The sequence below is a fragment of the Pleurodeles waltl genome, chromosome 6 (genome assembly GCF_031143425.1).
Source record: "Pleurodeles waltl isolate 20211129_DDA chromosome 6, aPleWal1.hap1.20221129, whole genome shotgun sequence".
Lineage (NCBI taxonomy): Eukaryota > Metazoa > Chordata > Amphibia > Caudata > Salamandridae > Pleurodeles > Pleurodeles waltl.
Genome location: NC_090445.1, coordinates 1,094,585,559 through 1,094,612,876, shown reverse-complemented (window position 1 = coordinate 1,094,612,876; position 27,318 = coordinate 1,094,585,559). Strand labels below are relative to the sequence as shown.

General features: G+C 44.7%; 1 protein-coding gene across 1 annotated transcript in view; it reads left to right on the top strand.

Moving 5' to 3' along the window:
- Positions 1-24,993, top strand: part of TMEM254 (transmembrane protein 254) — a 75,982-nt gene extending 50,989 nt beyond the window's left edge. The window contains exon 4 of the mRNA XM_069240193.1: positions 23,331-24,993. Within this exon, the coding sequence (XP_069096294.1) occupies positions 23,331-23,454 (124 nt within the window). The 3' untranslated portion in view covers positions 23,455-24,993. The remainder of the gene's footprint in view (positions 1-23,330) is intronic.
- Positions 24,994-27,318: the final 2,325 nt, after the last annotated feature.

Sequence of the window (27,318 nt, the reverse complement as noted above, 5' to 3'; positions counted from 1 at the left end):
AAACAGTGCTAACAATGTATAGTTACAATAGGATGCACTGGGGACACATAGGGATAGGGGCAACACAAACCATATACTCCAAAAGTGGAATGCGAACCACGAATGGACCCCAAGCCTATGTGACCTTGTAGAGGGTCGCTGGGACTATTAGAAAATAGTGAGAGTTAGAAAAATAACCCTCCCCAAGACCCTGAAAAGTGAGTGCAAAGTGCACTAAAGTTCCCCTAAGGATAAAGAAGTAGTGTTAGAGGAATAATGCAGGAAAGACACAAACCAACAATGCAACAACGATGGATTTCCAATCTAGGGTACCTGTGGAACAAGGGGACCAAGTCCAAAAGTCACAAGCAAGTCGGAGATGGGCATACGCCCAGGAAATGCCAGCTGTGGATGCAAAGAAGCTTCTACTGGACAGAAGAAGCTGAGGTTTCTGCAGGAACGAAAAGGGCTAGAGACTTCCCCTTTGGTGGACGGATCCCCCTTGCCGTGGAGAGTCGTGCAGAAGTGTTTTCCCGCCGAAAGAATGCCAACAAGCCTTGCTAGCTGCAAATCGTGCGGTAAGCATTTTTGGACGCTGCTGTGGCCCAGGAGGTCGCAAATTGGACCAGGAGGTAGAGGGGATGTCGAGCATGACAAGGAGCCCCCTTAGCAGCAGGTAGCACCCGGAGAAGTGCCAGAAACAGGCACTACGAGGATGCGTGAAACGGTGCTCACCCGAAGTCGCACAAAGAAGTCCCACGTCGCCGGAGAACAACTTAGGAGGTCGTGCAATGCAGGTTAGAGTGCCGTGGACCCAGGCTGGACTGTGCACAAAGGATTTCCGCCGGAAGTGCACGGAGGCCGGAGTAGCTGCAAAAGTCGCGGTTCCCAGCAATGCAGTCTAGCGAGGTGAGGCAAGGACTTACCTCCACCAAACTTGGACTGAAGAGTCACTGGACTGTGGGGGTCACTTGGACAGAGTTGCTGGATTCGAGGGACCTCGCTCGTCGTGCTGAGAGGAGACCCAAGGGACCGGTAATGCAGCTTTTTGGTGCCTGCGGTTGCAGGGGGAAGATTCAGTCGACCCACGGGAGATTTCTTCGGAGCTTCTAGTGCAGAGAGGAGGCAGACTACCCCCACAGCATGCACAACCAGGAAAACAGGCGGCAGGATCAGTGTTACAGAGTTGCAGTAGTCGTCTTAGCTACTATGTTGCAGTTTTGCAGGCTTCCAGCGTGGTCAGCAGTCGATTCCTTGGCAGACCCCCTTTCCTTTTGTGAATCGGTTACCACAAGTGTGACACGGGTGGTAACTGCGATTGCTTTGCGACCGCATTCGCGGTCACAAAGCAATCCTGCATCGCGCTGTGACTCGCAAATAGGAAGGGGAACACCCCTTCCTACTTGCGACTCACAGTCCCGTTTTGCGGGTCGGTAACCAGGTTACTGACTCACAAAACAGGAATATGGCATTGTGATGTGGGTTTTGCGCGTCGCAAACAGCGAAAAGTGTAATACAGTTGCTACATCTGGCCCCAAGAGTGCTGAGGAAGGCTCTCATAAGTCCCCACCCCCTACTATGAAGTTACAGAATAAAAGCAGAGTACAGATGGTGGCTGAGCATGATAACTAACATGGGGGTTGTAGTGCGCAGATGCAAGGATGTGGCCACTATGGGAGTAACTTGGAGGGGAACAGTGAATGGTAGTTGAGAGGGACTGGCTGTTACCTCTAGAGCAAGATGTAGGGGGCAAGGAAGGTGCAGAATTAATATGAGCCAAATAGCAGGTGACAGGAGCTAGAGATGCCTAGACGAGATGGATTGGTAGTGTTGAAGTCAACTGTTCACACAAAAGATTACCAAGGAGGTCAGATGTTGGTGCATTAAGTACAGGTAATCTACAAGAGTGAATTCCACAGGAGGTTTTAGTGCAAGAAAGAAACATGTGGGATATGGCATTATTGATAAAATCGTTCAAAGAATCTGGTCATTAACGTTGAGTATAGCATGGCTAGTTGAGTATGGGTTCCATGAAGGAGACACATTCTTGAAGGAGACGGCTATAGTTGGCCAGATAGGGGCATATTTTATCCCAGAATTATGGTTGAGGATGGTGTTGTAGCATGCTATGTTGGTCAGCGATGGTGCCGAAATATCGGAACGCTTTTTGATGGACCCTGGGTTATATAGAAGTTTTGGGCATGTTTTACTGTTCACATTTTTGGGTACCAGGTAGGTAAATAGTGCTCCTACGAATTGGTAATCAGAGGTTATATGGTGGTAGCCTGTCTAGTCCAGCAGTTCTTAAGCTTTTAACGCCTGGACCAAAGCAATATGTGTGACCTCAAGGAAATATACACAACTACAGAAACATGTATACATCGAACTAATACTAAAATATAAATACTTTCTGTAATTCACAAACAAAAAATACAAAAATTGAAATTTTTAATTTTAATGGGAAGATTGGAGCGTTTCAAAATCTGATTTTATTTAAAGAATTCAGAGCGATATTCTAGATTTTCGCTATCACTGTCTTTTTTTACTCCTAAGGTATCCTATTTTGTCAGCTCATTCTAGTGCTTCAATTGAGGCCCCACCAATCATCCATAGTATTGTTTGCTGTATTTGCACCTCTCCCTCAAATCAAGCTAAGGAAACCAACTTTATTTTTTAGCCTCAAATGACTTCACTTTTACAGAGCATCTTAAATTCAGTAATATTCAGTTTTCAATTTTGCATTTTCATTTGTATATACTTTATTAATCGGGTAATATTTATTTAATTCTGTGAATAGTTGAGAACGCCCTGAATAATCATCAAGTTCCCCCTCCCCCAAAAGGATTCACAGACCACAGGTTAAGAAACTCTGGTTTAGTGTGGTGGTCTAGTCACTAGTCAGTTGCTTGCTAATCATCCTGTTAGGTGAGGTAATTTATTGTGCCAATGATCATGTTTTTGATGCACCAGTAAAACTGTTTGTTTGGCAGAAGTCAAGCCACCATCACTTATTGTACCAGATAGTATACCTCCTGAGTTAAATTTTCCCTAAGTAGGCTTTATTGGGTATAGTGTGAATGATAGCTTTCCTTAAGGTACTTATTATGGGTGTAATTATTCTTCAGTGGGTTGAGATTGTGTCGGTTCGTGTGGGTCAGAAGTTCGAAACCAAATTTGAGAAACTACAAGTTTGAAAAAAAACAAAAGCATGCACACTTTTAATTGCAATTCTTATCAAAGAATACCAAAAGGTAACACTGGTTTCAGTAAGAAATCAGGTTTTGTTTTGGGGCAATGCAAAAGGTCAAAATGAGCAAAATGTTAGGATATGAATTGAGGGTTGGTTTATTTTATATTTTGGAGATAGGTTAAGGTACACGGTGAGGTAGAAGGTAAGGGTTTGGTTAAGGTTTAGTGCAGAGTGTGGGGATTTATGTTTAGGACAAAGGTTACGTAAAGGTGAGAGTTTCATGGGTACTGGTAGAGATAGGTGGTTGAACATAGGAGTGAGATCTGGCTGGGGTACTTTACAATAGTGGGATAGCAAACAGGTTACAGCCTGAAGCAGGAGCTGACTTTTTTTTGTTTTGCAAAATTTCGTTCATAATTTCGAACTCAATGTTTTACTATACAAGTATATATTTTTACATTTTATATATTTTTTAAATCTCACTGTCAAACTGGAAGTTTGAAACTTTCAACTCTGGTTGTTATTTATGCACCTTGATGCAGCTTCAGCCAGTGCTGGTTGTCTGGTGTTCGTATCTACGTTTCTTCCTGTTGTCAAATTAATAAAGAGAATGCATCGGATGGCTCTTCCGTGCTTATTTATCAATTTATGTGGCAAACACGGGGTCTGGCCGGTTTTGAAGGAGCGTATCTCATAGATTAACGGTACAGTCGGTGCCCTCCACCCACCCCTGCCTCGTGAGGGCTGAATGTCATCGCGTGGATCGCGTGGGAGTGGTCGCGTTAGCAACGGTTACGTCACCTTTTCCGCGTGCAGCAAAATGCGCCAGTAACTAGTTCCCCATGTGCAGCCCCACCCGTGGCCCCCAGGATGCAGGCTGGACTGCTTAAACCGGTGTTGTCGTCCTCATGGCAACATGACTTGTTTTTTTGCACGGAGTAATTGTTTCTTGAGTCCGGAAAAAAACACTCATTGCTTAAGTCATTGTTGCAAATGCACACGTCTCAGATGTCGCTGCCAGTTTTAAGGGTCTGGGTTTAATCTGATCCTGGTGCCTGATTCCGTGCAAGTTCGCCTTATTGTTAAATTTATTCATTCGTTGCTGGAAGCCTTAAGGCGCTCTAGGTCCAATAACACTGGAGAGCTGGAGGTAAAACCTGTTCGTGCATTACGAGGCGTCGTGAGTTATAGTCGATTATTTTGCTTATAAACAGTTATTATTCGATGTACCTCCTGGGCTAACTACAAACCCACACACTTACACCTACTCTCACTCACACTAGCTCACCAAGCAAACTACTCTTCAAGGCCGTTACTTACACAAGCTGTTACCATCTGACTAAAATGAAATGGTCCTTATATGAAGAAGCGAGTATAAACTATGTCGTTTACTATCTGGAACACACTCTCCTGATACTAAATCAATATATATTAATCCCAACGAATGTATAGTCCTCCCCAAAAATTTAAAATCACTTCAACCAAGGCACATTGGCACCAACAAAATTATTTTACATCTATGAAAGCTTAATCCAACCTAGGCCGACGTTCAGGCCAATGAGTAAATATTGACTAAAATTCATATCCACGATCCCTACACTGCATCACATTCACAGGAATCTATTTAAACGTGGAAGGAGTGATCACGCCTTAAAATAAGCTTCATTATACATGACAAATACATTGTTGCAAACTTACACTCTACTAAGCAAATACAAAAGAATACATCTTCAGAGTGGACCGTTTTGTACCTTGTGCTCCATCAATCAATCAGGGATTTGTAAAGCGCAGTACTCACCCGTGAGGGTCTAAAGGCGCTGAGGAGGGGAGGGGGGAAAAGATGGGGGGCAGAGGGAGGAGTGGAGGGTACTGCTACTGCCCGAACAGCCAGGTCTTGAGAAGTTTCCTGAAGGTAAGGAGGTCTTTGGTCTGCCGCAGGTGGGTGGGAAGAGTGTTCCACGTTTTGGCGGCGAGGTGCGAGAATGATCTACCACCGGTTGTAGTTATGCGGACGCGTGGGACGGTTGCGAGGTCGGCGAAGTGGAGATGCTGGGTCGGGGTGTAGAAGGAGGGTTGTCTGTTGAGGTATTCTGGTCCGGTGTTGTGCAGTGCTTCGTGAGCGTGGGTGAGGAGTTTGAAGGTGATTCTCTTGTTGACTGGGAGCCAGTGCAGGTTTTTCAGGTGGTCTGTGAAGTGGCAGTGTTGGGGGATGTCAAGGAAGAGGCGTGCAGAAGCATTGTGAATGCGTTGCAGCCTCTTCTGGAGTTTGGCCGTGGTTCCTGTGTAGAGGGCATTGCCGTAGTCCAGTTTGCTGCTTACAAGGGTTTGGGTGACTGTTCTTCTGGTTTTGGTGGGTATCCATTTGTAGATCTTTCGGAGCATGCAGAGGGTGTTGAAGCAGCAGCAGTAAGAGGGGGAGATGGCGTGACTTTGACTGAGAAAGTTATGTAATTTATTCTCTTAATACACGCCTACTAATGAGAAGTGAGGTCTCCATGGGTACAGACAACACTTAAAAGATATCTGGAATACTGAGGTTGATTTATTTATATAGCACACATACCTTTTCTTTTAAAAGCACATTAACTGATGTGTTAATGGTACTTTTGATACTTTCAGTGTTGTACTCTGCACTTATAACATTAATTTGAATTAAAACATGTTTTTGTTCCATTTACCGTACCTATATTTACTTGTGTTTGATGCAGTTCTTGCTTCAACAGATGTGTGTAGTGCTGTGAACAACACGTGTTCCTATTGGACAACTCTGTGATAATCTTTTATTTTATAAATTGTAGAAGGATGAAAATGCCTGTGATACCTCTACTAGGAGTTAAACCTACATCCTGCATACTTCCGGTGGATCCTGCAACAGCTAGAATGCAGGCACATATACTATTAAGTATAAACATGTATAACCTATCACCAGGTTCTCTAGAATTAGGCAATATTGTGGCTGTGGCTTTTTCCGTTAATTATGAATGTGACATGTTTGCCACATAATTCATCATCTGCTGCATGTCTAAAGTGGGGGGTCCCAAAACACGTATTTCCCATTCATTTTTCCATAAGGATTTTGAAAGTGATAGCGTTAAAACTACTGGACAGAATCACACCAAATTTGGCAGAAAGGTAGGAGTTCCTGTTCCAGAAAGCAACCTTTTTTTGTTTTGGTGTAATTCCATTCAGTAGTTTTTGAGATATTAAGGGGAAAATAAATTTTTATACATATATGGACGTGAAGGGTGCGCGCGACCCCTCCTGATCTTGTGCTAACATCTGATTGGCTGATAACATTTCAACAACAGAAGACGTTGAAGTGTTGTCAGCCATATTGGGACTCAGCTAAAGCTGAGTCCCCCCAAAAAAGTAAAAAATAAGGAAAAGGGGCCAGGTTACAAACACTCTGTCTACTTAGCTCTGGTGGTAGTGTCCCAAAGGGCCCCCCCCCCCAGGTCTAAAAAGCATTATTTTTTTTAAATTACACTGCCCGAGTCTCAGTGGATCCACTGTAAAATCAAAACAAAAACAAAGCGCGGGCTCCTGCGCTTTTTTTAATTTTTTTTTAAGGCTCTGAGTGGGCCAAGTCAAGGGGGCATTTGTTTTTTGGAGGCCACCATGTCCCCAGGGCAAAGTAGAAATTATGTATGGAGGGGTCACATGGACTCCCCTGAAGTCCCAGGGATCACTATCTTCCCAGGGCTAAATCAGACTGACGCGGGGGAGGCCTGTCGGCCTGCCCCGGGGACCACCACCCGCGGCAAACATAGATTGTAACATGAGGGAGGCCCAGTGGCCTCCCACACAGCCGCAGGGCCACCACCTCCCCGGGTCTTCATTTTATTGACTGGGGATCAACTCCTTCCCGGGGCATTTGTGATCTTGTGAGGGGGGGCACGCCCCCTGCGCCTGGGGGATCACCGCCTCACCGGAGCTTAATTAATATTTAGTGCCAGGTGTGTCACATAGCCCCCCACTGTCCTGGGGATCACCACTTCCCTAGGACATAAATAAAAATGAACAAAGGGGTTCTCTTTCAGACCCATTTTATCCCTGGGGATCACCACCTCCCCCGGGCTATGGTTATTGGAGGGGGGCTGCGCGGCCACCCTCGAGGAGCCTCTAATGGCCCTGGGGATCACCACCACTCAGGGCTTGCTCTTGCTATGTTCCAATGTGCCCACCCCCAAGACAAACCCTTTGGTTTTTGACAGCAGGACCTTTAAAGCAGGTCCCTTTGCCAAAAACCAAAGCTTTCATCTTTGTCCCCTGCACACGTGCAAGGGTTAGAGATGAAATGCTTCAGCAAGCATGGAGCTGCTGTCAAAGCAGCTCCATGCTTGCTGAAGCAATGGCACTGCGAGGGAAGCCTTAAGGCTTCCTCAGTGGTGCCAGATAACCTATAAAGGGCATTTTGGAAAATTAAATTAAAAAACAAAAATCTGTAGGGACCCCGGGGAGCCCTTGAGGCCCCCCTGCGATCCTTGAAAGCCCATAAAGGGCTAAAAAAAAATAATAATAAAAAAACCTGAATAGCTCAGTGTGAAGTTGGCAGACCTTACAATGAGCAGTCAGGGTCGAGCCCAGCTGGGCTAGCTTCCAATTTTTTTTTTAAAAGTACAAATTAGCTGTATCATTAAAATTGACAACTACAGTTTTTACTTTAAATTGTAGAGAAATATCTCACTTTAAGTATATCATACATCAAAGCCTAAACAACTCTATATCTCTCTCCCTCTCACTTTATTTCTCTCTCTGACTCTTTCAGTCAATTTCTCCCACTCACAGACCCACTCACACTGTCACACACCCACTCTGAGACCTACTGACACCCTCATGCACCCACTCACAGACCCACACAGACACTGACACACCCACTAAAACACTGATGTATGCACTCTTACACCCAGACAGTCTGACAGCCACTCACCCCTAGATACCCCCTCTCACACCTCTTCTCACAACAAGAGATGCTGCACCCAACTCCCAACGCTCATGGACAAAGAGCAGTGCCCAGCATGTGTTTGGGCGCGCGGAGGTTGGCCGAAGGGTCTGGCTGCAAGCCAGGTCTTGCTGGCAACCTCCTCTTTTCACGGGTGAAGGCTGTGCACATTGCAAGTTTGGGTGTTTATAGAGGGTAGGCCTGAGGGCCTGGCTGGAGGCCAGGCCCTGTGGCTAACCACCACCACGCACAGCCAAAGGGTGGTTGGATTAACGTATAGTAATGAAAATTACTATACGTTAAAAAAACCTTTGTTTTTTTTCATTGAATTTCAAAGGTTACAGGGACGTTATAGTTAGGAAATAAAATTAAAAATAAAACATTGAAATTCACTTAAAAAACCAAAGGTTACAAGAAAGTTCTAGTTAGGCTCACATTTTGAACTCACGAAATAGAAATTCACCAGTTAGAGTTAACTCAAGTAACTGTAACTCGTTCCCTAAGGCAAATATAACTTGGGGCATCATCATGCACTGCTAATGACCCCACAAATTACAGCATTCATCACACCTTCGATAACATCATTAATAATATCAATGTAATATTTGCAGTTAAATCTTTGGCGAAAAAACTGTGCATGGCGAGGGTGCGAGTTATACTTACTTTAGGGCATGAGTTATAGTTACTTGAGTTAACTCCAACTATAACTGGTGAATTTCTATGGTTTTGTACGTTTAAAATGTGAGCCTGTAACCTTTGTTTTTTTAAGTGAATAGATAGGAATATATATAATATATAAAATTACTTACTGGTGGTCACCAGTAGGTAGTTATATTTGGGACCATGTTTCCATTGAAAAACTCGTTTTTTCACTTGCCTATATCTTTAGTGCCTTTTGACAAACCTTCACAAAACGTTGCTAACAAATTGTTCCTGATAATCCTGTTGTACATGGTAAGTTATGGGGTGATTCGTCAAGTGGTGGGGCGAGAAAAAGCAGGGGTCAAAAAAGTGAATTTCCCGTTGTAATTCCCATAGGGATTTTAGACACGACTACAGCCCAAACCTCTGGATGGAATTACACCAAATTTGACAGGAAGGTAGCCCTTGGTACAGAAAGAGTGCTTTTTGTTATTTGGTGTGAATCTGTTCAGTAGTTTTTGAGACCGTAAAAGAAAAAGAAATACAAATATCTAGAGGCACAAAGGATTTTTGCCAAGTTGAAGAGATCTACGGAGCTCTGATTGGCTACCAACACTTCAACTAGGAAGTGTTGGCAGCCATCCTGGGACTCTGCTTCAGCTGAGCCCCTGGGAAAAAAACGTAAAAAATAAGAAAAGGGACCCTGACCCCTTAGCTCTGTTGCTGGGGTCCCGGAGGGACCACCCCAGGGCAAAAAAGCATTTTTGCAAAATTTGTCTCAAATTCGCAATGGGTTCAGGAAGCTGCGGCAAAAGAAAAAGCACGGTCTCCTGTGCTGTTTTAATGAAGCTCCTGGGTGGGCCAGGTCCCGTCGGCATGTAAAAATAAAGGAGGGGGGGCCCGGGGCTTCCCTCCTTGGGCATTTTTATGGCCCAGAGACCTCCACCTCCCTGTTGCTAAAGACATTCTATATGCACGGGGGCCGTGTGGCCCCCCGCAGCTCAGAGGACAGCTACCTCCCTGGGGTAAAGACATTACGAATGCTGGGGGGCCACCTGCCCCCACACCCTGAAGCCCTGGGGACTGCCACCTCCCTGGGGCTATTCATGTTAATTAATGGGGGCTGCATGCACTCTCCCCTGCAGCCCTGGGAACCGCCACCTCCCTGGGGCTAAATTATATTATGAATGCAGGGGGTGTGTGACCCCCACAGCCCTGTGGACTGTCACCTCCCCGGGGCTAAATACATTATGAATGTGTGTGTGTGGGTGGGGCTGTGTGGCCCCTCCACAGCCCGGAGGACCACCACCTCCCTGGGACTGTTTAAGTTGGAGGGGGGGCTGCGTAAACCACCCCCCCACACCCCTTCAAGGAGGTATAGATGGTCCTGGGGTCTGCCATCACCAAGGGCCGGCTCCTGCTATGTCCCATCACTGGGACACAGCGGTTTGCTTTTTTTGGAGGGAGCTGACCGCTCCCACCAAGCAAAAGCCCACATATCTCAGCTTCCTGCAAGCGGGAGCTGTCCCAACAGTTATTGCTTGAGAAAGTGTCTTTTTCATCAGTTTCCCTGTGTGCAAATGTTCATGCAGGGACACAGATGAAAACATCACTCCACAAGCAGGGAGCTTCTATTTCAAGCAGCTCCCTGCTTGCGGGAGCAATGCGGCTCCCACAAGAGTCTGCAGCCTGCGAGGACCATGGGGCCCTTGAGGTTCCCCCTGCAGTCCTCCCTCTCCCTCCCCGTAATGGGATGGAAATGAGACAGAGGTCGTTATTGCAATGGTCTCTCCATGCAATAACTTTAAAGTGTCACACTAGCAAGATATTTGGTTCAAAAGTTATAGTTACATTTTGATGGACTGCTGACCATGGTCACTTCTGGCCTTATGGCAAAGCCCTTAGACTGTCCCTCAGTAGGTTGAAGGTTCAAATCATAGTATCTCATGGCAGTGTGTCTATTTATTTTCCAGTGTTTTGACAGTTAAACATTTCTAGTGATGTAACATTGAAGTCTTTCTCCACTCAAAATCTTTGGGCTCATTGTCCAAGCTAGTTTGGACACCACATGCTAAGGAGTCACTTTTGGCCTAGTGGTTAAGGTGTCGGACCCATACACTGATGGTTGAGGATTCAAGTGTATGTGTGTCTGTGGTCATTTCCCTGCTCTAGTTTCTTTTCAACTTCAGATATTTAAGGTACATACTCAAAGGTGATCTCACTCTTTTTAATTGTAAAAAAATAATTTTCTTTTTAATTTGTCCGGAAATATATCATTCTAAGTATATCATCAGAGTCTATCAAGAAAACTCTCTCTCACTCTCGCGCTCTCTCTCTCTCTCGCTCAAACTGTCTTTCTCAATCTCTTTCTCTAAATCGATCCCTTTCTCTCACGTTCTCTCTTTCTTCCATCCCAAAATGGGATGGAAGAGAGAGAGAGAAATTGTTCTTGAATGATCACTCTATACAGTTTTAAGGTCGAGTTTTGCTCCCCATGCCGCACAGCTCCACCTGACTGCGCCCATGCCCTCTACCCCACCCTCGCTGCTGCTGCAAGTTCGAGGCCCTCCACCACCGCAGGCTCCCGCCTGCGCCTCATCCCTGGTGTCTAGTGGTTGCCGTAAGTAATGTGTGTCTGTCCTGTGACTGTTTGTCTCTTATGTATTTTCATTGCTCTTTGTCTCCTTTTTCTGCCTTTCATTCCTTATTTTAAAGCCTTTTCTCCTTCATCCTATCTGTGTTTGGCTTTTTCAACTGTTTTTCACCTTTCCTCTGCCTTCGCGCTCCCTCCCACCTCCCGTTCTTAATGGCGGCCGCTGCACAGCTGCGCAGTGGGCGCGGTGGAGGTACTCAAGAGGCAAGCCCGTCTGCACCCGTCCGTGCCTGGACCGCGCCCAGCGCCAGACCCCCTGGTCCCTGTGACCCCCACACCGCCCGACGCTGCTACAGTGCCAACGCCCTCCACGCCCTCAACACCGGCCGTTCTGCCACCTGCTTCCAAGCCACCCTGAAGTTCACCCACGGACCCTTCTCCTGCCGGAACTGCAGCTTCACCAGCCCCCGATCCACCGAGCATCCCGCCAGAACCAAACACAACCACCTCAGCTGCATCCTCCTCAACACCCGCTCCAACCACAAACATGCAGTCGAACTTTGGGACCTACTCATCTCATCATCCCCAGACGTTGCCTTCCTAACCGAAACCTGGATAAACCCCTCGTCGGAACCTGACATCACCATAGCCATCCCGGACGGCTATAAGATCACCCGCAGAGAATGCACCAACCATCTAGGAGGAGGGATCGCCATAGTCCACAAGAACACCATCAGAATCTCGACCTGCGCCGAAGACGCCACTGAACACTTACATTTCCAGATTCACATCAATGCCAGCAAAACCCTCAGAGGAACTCTCTGACTGCAGTTGAGTGACTCGACGTAATCAGCGCTCATACCCTTGCTTCTACTGACTACATCCTCCTCGGCGACTTGAACTTTCACCTCGAACGCCAACAACAGCAACTCCACCGCCCTGCTCGACAGCCTTGCCAATCTCGGTCTCAAACCACTCATCACGACACCCACCCACTCCGCCGGCCACACGCTCGCCCCGTCTTCTCCGCCAGCAGCCACGTCACCTTCAGCCACACCACCAAACTCCACTGGACCGACCACCGTTGCGTCCACTTCACCTTCAAGAAACCCACCACGCACCACCACCCACAACAGATCCCCCGCCGCAGCTGGAACAAGATCACTGAAGACCAACTCGTCTCCACCCTCGCCCAAGCACTGCCACCCATCACCACCGACCCCCAAAATAGCCCCCTCAACCTCAGACAATGGATAGACGACTGCTCCAACACCCTTGCCCCGATCAAGAAACCCTCCAACAACCGCACCAGCACTAAGGCCATCTGGTTCACCACCGACCTTCAGGCCTCCAAGCGGGAGTGCCGAAAACTCGAGAAGAAGTGGAGCCACGAATAAACGGAGAGCAACCACACCGCCCTCAAGAACGCCATCCGCAAGCGCCACCAGCTCATCCGGACCACCAAGAGATCCTTCTACAAGGAACGCATCGACAACAATGCTCACGACAGCAAAGAGCTCTTCAACATTGTTAAGGAACTCGCCAACCACAGGTCCCGCTCCAACGACACCCCACCTTCGCAAAACCTCTGCGACTCCCTCTCCACCTTCTTTCACCGCAAGATCACAGACATCCACAACAGCTTCAACATCTCGACCCCCCCCCCCCCCACGACAGCCGCTGTCACCACAAACCCCGACTCAACGGACCCCAGCCACACAATTCTCCTGCTCTCCTGGACCCACATCAACGACGAGGATACCATCAAAACCATGAGCACCATCCACTCCGGCTCACCCTCCGACCCCTGCCCCCACCATGTCTTCAGTAAAGCAAGCTCCATCATCGCCCCCCAACTCCGAATGATCGCCAACAGCTCCTTCGAGACCGCCACCTTCCCAGAAAGCTGGAAGCACGCCGAAGTCACAGCCAAGCCAAAGAAACCCAAAACAGACCCAAGAGATCTCAAGAACTAACGGCCCCTCTCCCTCCTCCCCTTCCTGGCGAAGGTCATCAAGAAAATCGTCAACGGCCAACTGACCCACTTACTTGAAGACAACACCACGCTGGACACTTCTCAATCTGGTTTCTGTAGCAACCACAGCACCGAGACCGCCCTCATCGCCGCGACCGGCGACATCAGGACCATGCTCAACAAAGGCAAAACTGCGGCCCTCATCCTCCTAGACCTTTCGGCTGCCTTCGACACAGTCTGCCACCATACCCTTCAGATGCACCTCCACAATGCAGGGATCCACCACAAAGCCCTGGACTGGATCACCTCCTTTCTCTCCGGCAGAACCCAAAGAGTCTGCCTTCCTCTCTGAAGTCACCAAGACCATCTGCGACGTTCCCCAAGGATCCACGCTCAGGCCGACCCTTTTCAACATCTACATGGCACCGCTCGCCAACATAGTCTGATCACACAACCTCAACATCATCTCCTACGCCGATGACACCCAGCTGATCTTCTCACTCACCAAGGACCCCGCCACTGCCAAAATCAACCTCCACAACGTAATAAAGGCCATCGCCAACTGGATGGAGAGCAGCCGCCTGAAACTGAAATCAGACAAGATGGAGATCCTCATTTTCGGCTCCAACCCCTCTGCCTGGGATGACTCCTGGTGGCCAGCCACCCTAGGAACCACACCGATGCCTACCGACCACGCACGCAACCTAAGTTTCATCCTGGACTCATCACTCACCATGACCCAGCAAGTCAACGCCGTCTCATCTTCCTGCTTCAACACCCTCTGCATGCTCCGCAAGATCTTCAGGTGGATCCCTACCGAAACCAGAAGGACGGTCACCCAGGCCCTCGTCAGCAGCAGACTGGACTACGGCAACGATCTCTACGCAGGAACCACGGCCAAGCTACAGAAAAAACTGCAACTTGTACAGAACACCTCCGCACGCCTTATCCTCAACATCCCACGCCGCAACCACATCTCAGCCCACTTGAGAGATCTACACTGGCTCCCCGTCAACAAGAGGATCACCTTCAAGCTCTCACCCTCGCTCACAAAGCACTCCACAATGCCGGCCCTGCTTACCTTAACGAGCAACTCACCTTCTACGTTCCCAACCGTCAACTCCGCTCCGCCAACCTCGCCCTCGCCACTGTTCCTCGCATCCACTGAACTACAGCCGGCAGCAGATCGTCCTCCCACCTCGCTGCCAAGACCTGGAATTCCCTCCCCGTCCACCCACGACAGACCCAGGACCTGCTGACCTTCAGGAAACGCCTCAAGACCTGGCTGTTCGAGCAGTAACACTCCCCAGCGACTTGAGACCATAGCGGGAGAGTAGCGCGCTGTACAAATGACTGACTGGTTGATTGACCTCAAAGCATTGAACTAGCAAGATGTTGGCACGAATGTTATAGTTACGTTTTGATGGACAGCAGACCATGGTCACTTCTGACCTAGTGGTCAAGCTCTTGGACTGTCAGTAAGTTGAAGGTTCAAATCCTTGTATCTCTTGGCAGTGTCTGTTTATTTTCTAGTGTTTAGACTGTTAAACTTTCCCATTGATGGCACACTTAAGTCTTGTTCCCTTGTAAATCTTTTTCACCAAACAATCTTTGGCTTGAATGTCAAAGTTATGTCTGGACGCTAAACATGAAGGATTCATCTATGGAATAGTGGTTACAGTCTCTGACCTTCACACTGAAGATTGAGGGTTCAAGTCTTGGTGTGTCTCTGGTCGTTTGCGTAATTTAATTTCTTTTCAATTTCAAACCTTTAAGGTATATCCTAAAAGGTGATCTCACTCTTTTTACTTAATGTAATGTTTTAAAACAAAACCACTGAAATCCTCCAGTTATAGTTATCTGTAGGAGATATAAGTCACACCCCCGCCATGCCCTATCTTGGCATCATTGAAGTCATATCAAATGTAGTGGTGATGTTATCAGTGATGTCACAGAACATGTCATGAGTGATATAATATGAGGGGTAATTAGCTGTGCACAGTGGGGCAAATTATAATTACTTAGGGCACAAGTTATAGTTACTAGAGTTAACTAGCTTTTGAATGGCAGTGGTTTATTGGGTTTAAAGCATAACGTAACTGAAATGTTTCTCTAAATGTAACAATACTTAATATATTAAATTTCTGTTTTAAAAAAAAAAGCAAAGTAAGCTATAAGTACAATTCTTAATTATAACGTCACTTTAACCTTTGTTTTTTTCCACTGAATTACTGGAGTTTATGTAATGTAAAGTAATATTTTATTACAGGAAGTAAAGCTAACACTCCGCTGTCCCTGGCCTTTAGATGTGTGCGGTATAGGGTTGGGCACAGGTCCTGGCCTGCAGTTAGGCCCTGCACCCATCCTCTCGAATGCAAGCACCCCCAAGCTCACGGTCAACATCTGTCCTCCTCTCCAAAAATCATAAATAGTTTTAATTTGATGTACATTTCAGTTATTCACAAAATGTAATGTTTATTAATAGTAATTATTTTAAAAATGCTTAAAAAAAATCAGATTTTTAAATGTCTGTGAGTCTTTTTTAAAATTGTTTTTATGATTCCATGTTAAAATACAGTCGGATACACACACACACACATATATATATATATATATATATATATATATATATATATATATATAAAATAAGACCAACAGTCTCCTCTGAGACTGTCTTTAACATTTTTCAGCCCACAAAATACAATCATAAAAATAACTGCAAGAGGGCCTTTCACTCCTGCTGAAGATCATAGAGCTCCAGCTAGGAGTGCTTTAAAAAATTCAAGTAATGGCAAGGTCTCCTCGATTCATGAATTAAATGGCCCAGGGTGGTTCCTGTTTTTTTATGTTGCTATGGGCTGCTGCAATCCTTCCAGCACCTCTTGACATTTAAAATAAATGCTTGGTTGGGCTTCTGCCTCTTCTAGGGGCATATCTAGCATGAAAATATGCTATTACGAATGCCCTAGGACAGTGGTTCCCAAACTTTTGACTTCTGTGGACCCCCATTTTGTCATTACTGGAACTCCGGGACTACCACTGAATAATTATTGGAATCTGGGGACCCCCCCACTAAGTCATTACTGAAAGCTGGGGACCTAATCTGTTAATTTTATTTAATTTTCTAAGCTGTCGCGGACCCCCTGAGGAGGCTTCGCGGACCCCCAGGGGTCCCTGGACCACAGGTTGCGGACAACTGCCCTAGGAACTTATTGGGTATGCCTTCCTAGAACCTGTGAAGAACAAATAAGCAGCTTCTGTCGCTCATTTGTTAATTTAAATTTATTTTGGGTGTCCTGGTGCCGACCCGGGACACCAAGATCCTTTCTCTTTTTTTTTTCTGTGGTGGCTGATGGGGGTAGCATCTGGGCCCCACAGCCCCGTTGGCTCTGCTGCTAGCACCGATCACAGTAGCTGGTAATGTATATATATATTTTTTAAATATTGGGGAGCGAGGCACAGCCCCCTTTCCCAGGGCTGCAGGTACCAACATAACCCTGGGCTGTTTTCTTTAATTAAGGGAAAGGGGCAAACTGCTCCCCTCCACAAGCCTTTACAGCCCAAGGACATCATCCATCGGGCCTGCCTTTTTTACCCCTCCTGGAGCAGGAGCGCGGGCATGGAAAAAAATATCTTCTTCCACCCAGTAGGTGCATTTTTTTAAGGTCCCATCAGATAGAAGCAAGTTTTACCTGGCTGAGCTGTTGTGGGCAGGGAAATGATGTCATGGGTGTGTGATCCCCAGGATACCACAGTAGAGCGGAGGGTGGGGGTTATATGATTTTCTGTTCTCTTTAAAGGCTCTGGGAGGTGGCTGTGTGCCCCCTTTCCTTCAATAGTGTTGCCGAAAACGGAGGATGGGGTTGCTGTGGGCCTTTATAGGCTCAGCGGGGGAGGCGCACGTCCCCTCCCCTTTGATTAAAAGTGCAGGCCCTGGGTGAATAGGGGTCCTGGAGCTGAAATAGCATTGGGGAGAGGTGCCCCACGCACGCCTCCTTCCACATACACTTATTTACATTTACCCCATCAGGGACCTGACCCAATAATATTTTTTTTAAATTAAATGGAGCCCACCATATTGGTTTTTTCCCATGATTGCGCAGATGAACCTCAGGATCCTGTCACAATTTTTTCTTTTGATTTTTGGCCCCAAGGACCCCCCACTGGGACCACCCCCAGGTCTAAGGGTGCAGGAAATTATTACCCTGCACCCTTATATCCTATTTATTTTGCTTCTTTTCTGGACAGGGACATAAGGGCCTGATTTAGAGTATGGAGGAGGGCTTACTCTGTCACAAACATGACGGATATCCCATCCATCATAATACAAGTTCCATAGGCTGTAATGGAATTGTAATACTGTAGAAGGGATATCCGTCACGTTTGTGACAGAGTAAGCCTCTACGCCAAACTCCAAATCAGGCTGTAAGTCTCCAGTGTGCTGTAATGGCTGCTGCAACATTTTTCATATTGCAGCTAGCCAGTCAGAGCGCTCATTCCCGCAGAAGTCTCACTCATGTGGGAGTGAAGATGTCCAAAAAAAAATACCCCCTATCCCAAGCAGAACACTCAATTTTTTGAAGTTGGGTTCAAGAGTCTCTCAAACACATCTGTCCATATATACAAATCGTTTTGATCCTTTATTTGTCAAAAACTACTGAACGTATTTACACCAAATCACAAAAAGCGCACTTTCTGGACCAAGATCTAGCTTTCTGCCTAATTTGGTGTAATTGCATTCAGCAGGTTTTGTGGTAGCATGTTTGAAAAGTTTTACGAAAATGCATAGAGATTTTGTTTTTTGGATCCGCTTTTTCTTGGCACCCATTTGACGGATCACCCCAAAACATTCCATGCACAAAATAGACAAAAAAGAACGCCTTTTAGAAGAATTGTCCTACAGCATCAAAGTTCTTAGCAAAACCAAAAAGGCAGTGACTGATGGATTATGGGCAACCCTGGCATGGCCTTGTGTAGCTGAGTTTGACCTCTGGGCCTGACTTGTGTCCCTACCCTGTTTTTTCTTTAATAATAATAATTTAAAAAATCAAGGTTCTGTGTAATGTCTGGTAGATCTGCAAAGCATGCAACAGGTCCAGACTCCTTGCTGGGATTTTAAGGATCTTTTTTCTGGGTTGCAGACCTCATGGGCCACACTAGGCACCAAGAACCCAGCCTGTGGGTCTGCGAACTCCGCAGCAAAGTCAGCATTTAAAAAAAAGTATACCAGAAGGGGTCACTTTGGGGCCTCCAACCTGAGGCTGGTGGTCAGGAGATAACTACCTGCTCCCTTATGGCTCTTTTAATTATTTTTTTTAGTTTCCAAGATGACAGAACGAAGTTCCTGCACCATGTAATGGCAGCCTCAACACTTATTTTCGAGTTGCCCCCCAGCCAACAAAACCGCTTCAGGTGCACGATCTTGAAATGAATAACGGGGAGAAAAGCTTCTTCTTCCAACCTGATTAATTTACTATCCAAAATAAGGGTCCAGGAAGCATCCGCTCACTGACAGGCCAGAAATCTCCATCTACCAAATTTTGATTAACAGGTTAGTTCAATTTGAGGCCTCTAAAAGCCACTTTTCTAATACTAATTTCTTCAAAATTACCCAACAAATTTACACCAAAACAAAGAAATGCTCTTCCTTGAGTAAATTTCCACTTTCATGCCCATTTTTAAAAAATAATCTTTCAGCTGTTTTTTTTATCTCTAACTCGATCAATAGCTTTCTGTAGAGTTCAACATGAAAAATATCCCTTTTTGACCACCCCTATTTTTGCCTGACGTATCTGTGCAAAACTTGCAATCGGATTAGCATTTTGAGGAAAGTGTTGTGAAGCATCAACTTCACTAGAAAAATGAATACACACTGGTAAAGCAAATAGTTCTCACTTTTGTTTGTGTATTGCTTTTAGTGAAGCTGTGCAGAGTTACACTGTGCAGATTAGTAAAAATAAAAAAAAGTCAGATGATGGTTGTATCATTCCACTGAGGCATGCATTCATTAGAATGTATAAGCAGAATGTCATGAGTGCCATTCGCATTAATTTTTTACTTACTGATCCAAGTTTGCTGATGCCACATGTATTGATAAATTTTAAAAAGTTTTTTAGTTTTTTTGTTTTTGTTTTTTGCCGGGACGTGTCAATAAAAAAAATGGATCACGACTTTTGGAATGTGAGGGAGTGACGGGAGTACATGGGTGGAAGAAGAGTAGAGGTCAAGACTGATTTGGATATAGCTGCGCCTAAACTGAGGTTCTATGACTGGCAAAATAACAATGGATTGGGATGCAGTCACGAGTAATTACCAGTGGCTGAGATTAATTCAGGTATTCCATTCATGATTTTAGTACTATTTGTGCTAAGCGTTTTTTTTTTTTTTTAAATAGGGTAGTGTTTGCCTTTTGTATAGGTGTCTGCTTTTGGTTTCTTAATAGATGTGCTCATTAGGGAAGAAAGGTTTTGCAGCCATCCACCGAACCCCTGCTTGTACTTTCATCGGATTTTGTGTTACAGTTGCTATGTGCATGTCAACCTCTTCCATCAGTGTCGGTGTAGTCCATGCACCACTGTTGGTGTGAGCCAAGTGTGCAAGATGTTTCTTCTTTGTCAGTGATGTTCCAGTCCCTATGTTGGTATGGTCACAGCTTCATTCCTAAGAATGATACTGGGACAATTGATTTCAGAATCTTAATCCCTATAGATAGGCCAACTGGTAGCAATTATTGCTACTTCATGCATTCACTGAATTTCTGTTGGAACCTGGTTTCAGAACAACCTGCTAACTGTAGCTAGTTTTGCACTTGGCATGGACTTCAGGCTGCTTTCTGGTTTCCCAGACTACAACCTTGACTTCCTTAAATCATATTCACATTGTAGCAAAATATCTTGGGAAGCAACTACAAAATGAAACCTGAATGTGCCTGCACTTTAGGCCTGTATAATCTTTACTATGTACTATGCTTCTTCACAGTTGTAAATGTCAAGACACCCCTACTTATACCTGTGAAGTAAATTTGAAATCTCCAGTGGACTGCGTAACACAAGCCACAGCAATTTTGCTAAGCATTACGTGGATAATGCAAGTAGAGCTCCTGACAGGTCTCCTGCCATAGATCTAGAATCTTGAAGTCCATCCTGAACCATTGTCTCTCCAATGTACATTCCCTGCATAACTAAACAGATCTGTGCCATGTGTCCTCGGATTCTACATTATGAGCTGCTAAAATTAATTTAAGTACCACTTGCGCCAGTGATTGCCTTCTCCCTTACAATATACCAGACTGCCCTGCTTTATAGCTGTGCCTGTGCTTTATAAATGCACTTATTAAATCTACTTAAACTATGGCAATTGAAGAAGGACAACATGTTGGGAGTAATAGGAACCAGGAACTGCCAATTGAACATTTTGTCATTTGCATGATGTCTTAGTATTTGAGGGAAATGGGCCCTAAACTTTATTTCAGAACAGTGTGACCTAGGATTTTTGTGCTTTAGGACTGACACCAGGTTGAAGGGCTGGCTCTTGGGAGGTCCAATTTGTCAAAACACAAACATGACTCCAGGTCTTGTTACTGAGTTGGCAGTGGATGCAAGGTGCTGAGCTGTGCCAGGCGCACTCCGAAACTTTAAAAGAAAAAGTATTGTAATTACAAAAAAGGTTCTTGTTAGAACCACTTTTCTTGGTTAAAAAATAGAAACATTTATGTTGTTGTTTGTCATGGATGTGTCTTAATGTTAAATTGTTAGTATATTTCAGAGGGCGATGTTGTGCAGCTTACAAACATGAGGCCAGATTTACTAACACTCTGTGCACAGTTTCTAACACAAACGCAGTGCAAAGTGTTGTGGTCATGTTTACTTTCCAATATATTTCAGGTTTTTTTTTTGGGCTGTGTGCAATCAAGTCCCGCACTAAACCGCCTGTGGGACAGCCAACCTCTGTTAACCACTACCTTCAGCAGTGTACTGCAAGAACTGACCCAGGTGCGGGCAAGTCCTGCTATGTACTCCCAGCAGCTTCGAGCCAGGCCCTACCTGGTGCAGGACACCCAACCCCGGCTGCTCCCAGCATTTATTTATTTATAATTTTTAGTACTGCAGTGCTTCCTCAATACCGCAGGAGTAGTGCGGTACCACACAGGAGTTCCTGTACGCCTTGTGTTAGTAGGTAGTATTGTGTTAAAAAATCTGCTACTTTTGTTTTTAAGGTTAATTACAAGTAGCTCCCTCTGGACTGCTGGTCATCTCCCACATGGGCCTTATGGTGTCAGACTTTTTTCATGCTATACACCTTATTTGGCCTTTTCTTGAAATTCAGGACTCTGGGCTCAGCCTGATGACTGCAACATTTTGTTCAGTGTTCAACCAGCTCCTCAGCCAGTCAGATGCAGCCATTTTTTGGTTCCACAGAACCAACTGTCCATATATACCTAATATTTTCAGAGGGCTAGCCCCTTCATGCCCAAGCCAGAACCATCTCCAAATGCTATTTTTCTTGAACTACTGAAGGGACTTACACCAAATCGCCAAACTATGCTTTCTGCGTCAAGTTCTAACTTTTTGCCAAATCTAGTGTAACTCTCTTTAGCTGTTTTTTCTGTATTGAAGAGCAACATTTCCTATTGGAATTAACATGGGATATCTAATTTTTGTGACTTTCACTTTTTGGCCCCTGCTTGACAGATCCGCATGAAGCTTTCCATGAAGAATCCTGGGAGGATGAAGTTTTGTATTTAGAAGTTTATTGTAAATTAATATAATGAACCCATAATTATTTAAGAAACAGAAAAAGCCTTCATATGGGTATTCCGACATAAATATTACTACCCAGTGGTGATTGATACTGTGTAATTTATGTTGACACCCACCCACCCATATGATTCTCACACTAACACACTCTCACCTTTGCTGGCGTCAACAGCTCCAAAGTGGTGAAGTTCTCCAGGCACTGAAGTCAGTACCATGTGCCTGCAAGTATGAAAGTAGTCTGATTCAAACAGATGCTGTGGACACCTATCACTCACAATTACCTCCAATTCTTACTTGAGGCTGTGCAATGCACATACCTGTCTTCCTATATGATACATACACAACTGGATAAAGATTATTGGCTACACAAACTAAACAATACTAACCATTACTAACATACCTGCCACCAAATATATACATGAAAGAAGCTTATTCAGCTCATTTATGCGATCGATGATCCCTCTTGAACTGTAAGAAAGCAGATACACAAGAGTGGGACCTGAAGGGTGCTCAAACTCTGATAGGTCAATAAAGCCACTTAATGGCATATGGTGCAGCACACTTATTCATCCTTCCAAATGTGATCCTGATTTTTTTTTTTTTATAAAGTGAAATACATTGCCTGGAAAGGAATAACCACACCAGATGTCTGCGTCCTCTTGTGCAGCATCCTTCCATGCATGTACCAGAACCACTCCAGTAGGAGATAGCACACTGTTATGTATATGGGTGAAAGGGAGTGAGTTTCGGGCCCGGGGGGAGTTTAGTTCAGATGCGGTTTTCATCTGCCTACAATGGCATATGTAGCCGCTTCAGTCCTGCACACTTGTTTTGTGCCTCAACCCCACGCTCTTGATTGCCTGCGTTGAAACAAATTGATTTCTGCCATCATGCCTGAAAGCAGTTCACTCCATCCAGCTGTGTTTTATGGTTATATATTAGAATATCTTTACCAAAATTATAATTCACTAAAATATTGTTCTATAGGATGTAGGTTTTCTCAGAAGGGTGGATATTTTTGTAATCAATATTTAGGGCACAATATTTTGGTTACGATAGGCTGGTACCATACTGTGTTGTATCTGGTTCTTCATTGATTCAAAGCCATAAAGTTGCACACACTGATAATGTAATATGATTGGTTCGCTCTATTGCACAAGGCGTGCTTCTGTGACATCCTGATTAGAAGGATATTGTTTTTGGATCAAATCCATACTTGACTCTAAATTTGCCTGTTTTTTGTCTCCATGCAGCATGAAGGGCATCACAAATGGATGGGTTTGTGCCAAATGGCTGATACAAACACTGCTGTTTGGCATAGCTTCCCTCTCCCTCCTGTTGGCCTACAAACCTGGACAGCAGAAGAAACATAAGTAATTCAGAAGTTGTGAAGAACTTTGAATGATATAAGCTTCTGCCGGACTCCATGAGCAAAGGACCGCACCGCTAATGAACCTGCATCCCTCCGTGACTTCTGTATACCTAGCAGGTTTTAGCTCCATCTCTTATGCCTTGGCATGAGTGTTCCAATTAAAGGGACAATCAAATCCTGGATGAACTGAAAAAATAGTATATTTTTAGATTTAAAGTTCAGTTGAAGAATCTCACTATGTTGTGCACCTGATGCAATTTAAGAACTGTATCAATGGTTAGGATTAATATCAATATTAAATCATTACTATAGGCATACTTTTTTTCCTCAGGAATGGGATCAAAAGTAAACTATCTGCTGCAATACATGGTGTAAAATAGATTTCAGCAAACCGACCAGACCTACCCGGAACGCCATGGGATCATTTTCAGTCCTCTTCTATAGTGGTCTCTCTAGCACACCCCTCCCCCATCACTCATACGCTGTCTTAAACATGTCCTCACAGGCAGATCAATTTGAAAATTAGATTTAATGGAGCTGGGAATGTCCGGATTACTAGCCCTCCTCTACCGTAGCAGGTCCAAGAAACGTGAAGGGATATTGCAGGTCAGTGAGGTAAATAAAATAGTTGGCTAAATAAAAAAGCTCAAACCACTTAGGAGTAAAAACCTGCAATTCACACATTCCAATTTCATCACCAAAAGCTAATGTTCTTGAAGAAAACACTACACTTCTGCAAGTTATTTCATTACTTATTTGTGGTGAGAGAGCCGTAGAGTACATTCCTCTGCAGTGTTCGTTATTATGGTGTTATGGGCGTCACACTCCACTGTGACTGAGACAACTAAGCAGAGTCTTCATTGAGTGTTTCAGGGCCACAGTACCCAGGAAGCGGCTGCCATTTTGGGTTGCTGGAAGTGTCTAGACAATGCATGTATTACTTTAAGCATAGACTTGTAAGCGTTCCTCTTAAAAAAATAAATAAAAAAAAAAAAAGCGTCTGGAAATACGTGGCTGTAAACATCGTGGTGGTTCTTTTTTATTTATTAAACACATTTTTAAAAGATGCATCTTTAAATGTCTGACTGTAACATCGTGGTAGTATTTTTTTATGTATTGAACAAAGGTTGTGGTTTAGTTACAGTACTACCTGCTAATGGCAACAGGGACGTAGCTTTAAAGGGGGGGGGGTGTATTTGGGGTGTTATCCCCCGCTGATAAATGCATTCTTGGCTTGGTAGATCGGGCTGTGGGCTAAATACTTGAGTACAAGATGTGAACTGACCAAACACCTATCTTGTTTGATTTAATTGAATTTAATGTTGTTCCATTTATAATCCGATTCTAGGCCATGTTTAAGGTTACATGATCACTTACTTACCTCTTAGTCCATTAATGGCATTGTTATTGAGGGAGAACCATTAATGTTTCTGAATTCATAGTTAAAAGCTTTTAATAAATGTCTATCTAGTGATATAATTTGATATATTGATGTGTAACACGCCCTTATGTTGAAGAAATACACTTTTTTTGAACTTTGAAAAGGCTTTCATAGTTTTACATTATGTTTGCACGATATACATGCTAAACATTTTCATGGCTTGGCTCGTGCATAGACTCCTAGAGCTCCCAGTCCTGTGGCTCGGCTCCTACTCAACTCTCCCTATTAATCTGCAGGCACAACCACCTCTATTTGCAACTTAGGCTTAGTGCATGAGTCCGTTAGTCACTTGATTAAATTGATTTGTAAGAGGGGGGGGACTGGAAACATTGATGCCCCGATTTCTCAACTTTACTGTCAAGGCTTCTCACAACAAAGATAAAGAAGAATACGTGCAGTGAGAATACTTTTGAAATAAGTGATCGAGGGGCAGGGACCCAGGACATTGTGTTGTACGTGACCTTAGTCATGAGTTCCCAGGGACAAATACCATGTTGAGGCGGGCTTGGGGGCTAATGTGGGGTCTGTGGTGTGACACCCTCCAAATGCATTCTTTGCTTGGTAGTTTGGTTTGGGGGCATTGAGTTGTATTTGCTATGTCTGTTTTTCTTGTGGTTCTCATTTTTCTATGAGCTTTAAACCTGTTCATTTGTTTGGCGCAGAAACGTAAATGTATATATTGCTGGTTTATCAAAACAATAGTGAATATGCATTCATAGAAGAACTCCTTGAATAGGTGGAAATGTACTAGTTTTTGGAATTCACAAACCGGAGTAGGCTTCGAAAGCTGTTCCAGTCTCTGATATCAAGGAAAATCCAGGTCCTCTCTGAATAAAAGCAGCCAGGGACCGGTTTTTCCCTGATAAGGCTCATTGACGGGGAATAGCTTGTGTGAATCAGTCTTGACCCTGCCCTTCATGTGAACTGCTCAGCCTAAACCGCCAGGCCAGGTCCTCATTGAACTACGACACAAGATATCTAGGATCAGTTTCGCCCTAGTTAGAACTCTTCAGCCAGGTGTAGCTTGGTACCAGGTTGGGTCTCGTGCTCACTGTGCCACTGGAATCAAAGCTATGCCTACCTGGTGAGCCTTTATTATAGTGAAACCGGTCCTAGATTGCTTGTATTTTGGGTGAGGTAGGGCCTAGTTTGGCAGTTTGGAATTGACTGTTCCCACTGGATCAAAGTCAATATTAATTTGCCTATGGTAGGGTCAAAACTGTAGTGACAGGGGTGAAAATGATGGACAGGGATACAGTGCAAGTGATTGCCTGTGGCTGAGATTAATTTAAGCATTTCTTCCATCCATAACCTTGGGTAGCTTATATTCATGTTTTGGGGGAAGGGGAGAGGGGTCTTGCCTGAGAGTTTAGGCTGACCTGTTCCTGTCATAGCAGGTACAAGACAGATTTGCATATGGCTGGTTCCTCTCTGAGTAGAGTAGAGTGACCAGAATAAGAGAAGCAAAACTGGAATAGGCCAGACATGAGATAATTTGATTTGATTTTATAATTTATAAAGTGCATCGTATACCTAGTGGCATCTTGGCACTACCAGTGACAGGTGAGTTGATGACCAAAATAATGGCTAATCATACCTAAAAAGCAAGGTTTTCAGAGCTTTCCTGAACCTTAATAGAGAGGTGGCCGCTTTTAGCTCCAGAGGCAGACAATTCCTAATGTGGGCAGTGTAGCTGAGAAAACCCCTGGCTCCCCCAAGTGGACAATTTGCAAGTGGGAACTACCAGACCTCTGGCAGAGCTAGAGTGGAGAGTCCTGCCGGGCTGATACCATCTAAACTTTTCCCGAAGATAAATGGGAAAAATGCCATGAAGTGCTTTAAGGGCCGTACAAAGGCCCTTGAAGACTATGTGCTTCTTTACGGGTAGCCAGTGCAGCCTCCTAATGGCTTGTGAGGCTGAGGTGATTTGTTTTTGGTACGCATGTATATGTATATGTGTGTGTGTGTGTGTGTGTGTGTGTACATATATATATATATATATATATATATATATATATATATATATATATATATATATATATTATCATCCCACAAAGTCGGCAGTGACTGCGTGCACCTCACCATCACTGGTGCCAGCTACAGAGTGACAGCCAACAATCCCTGCATCCACTCCTCGCAATCATGCTCTGTGCTTTCCAAACCGGCAAATTTTATTCAAAGCAACCCTTCCAACTTCTATATACGTTTGCAGTGTCTTTCTCTCCCACCACTTTGAGAGCTCTTGTTTACTTAACTACTACAGTGTAAAGAATTGCTGCTGGAGGGTCTTGCCATTCGTGGAGTGCCACTTCGTGTGTGTGTGTGTGTGTGTTTATATATATATATATATATATGTATATATATATATACATATATATTTCAAAGCAAACTGGTCATGAAAAACGGCGCACTCTTGCTGTTGTTGCAG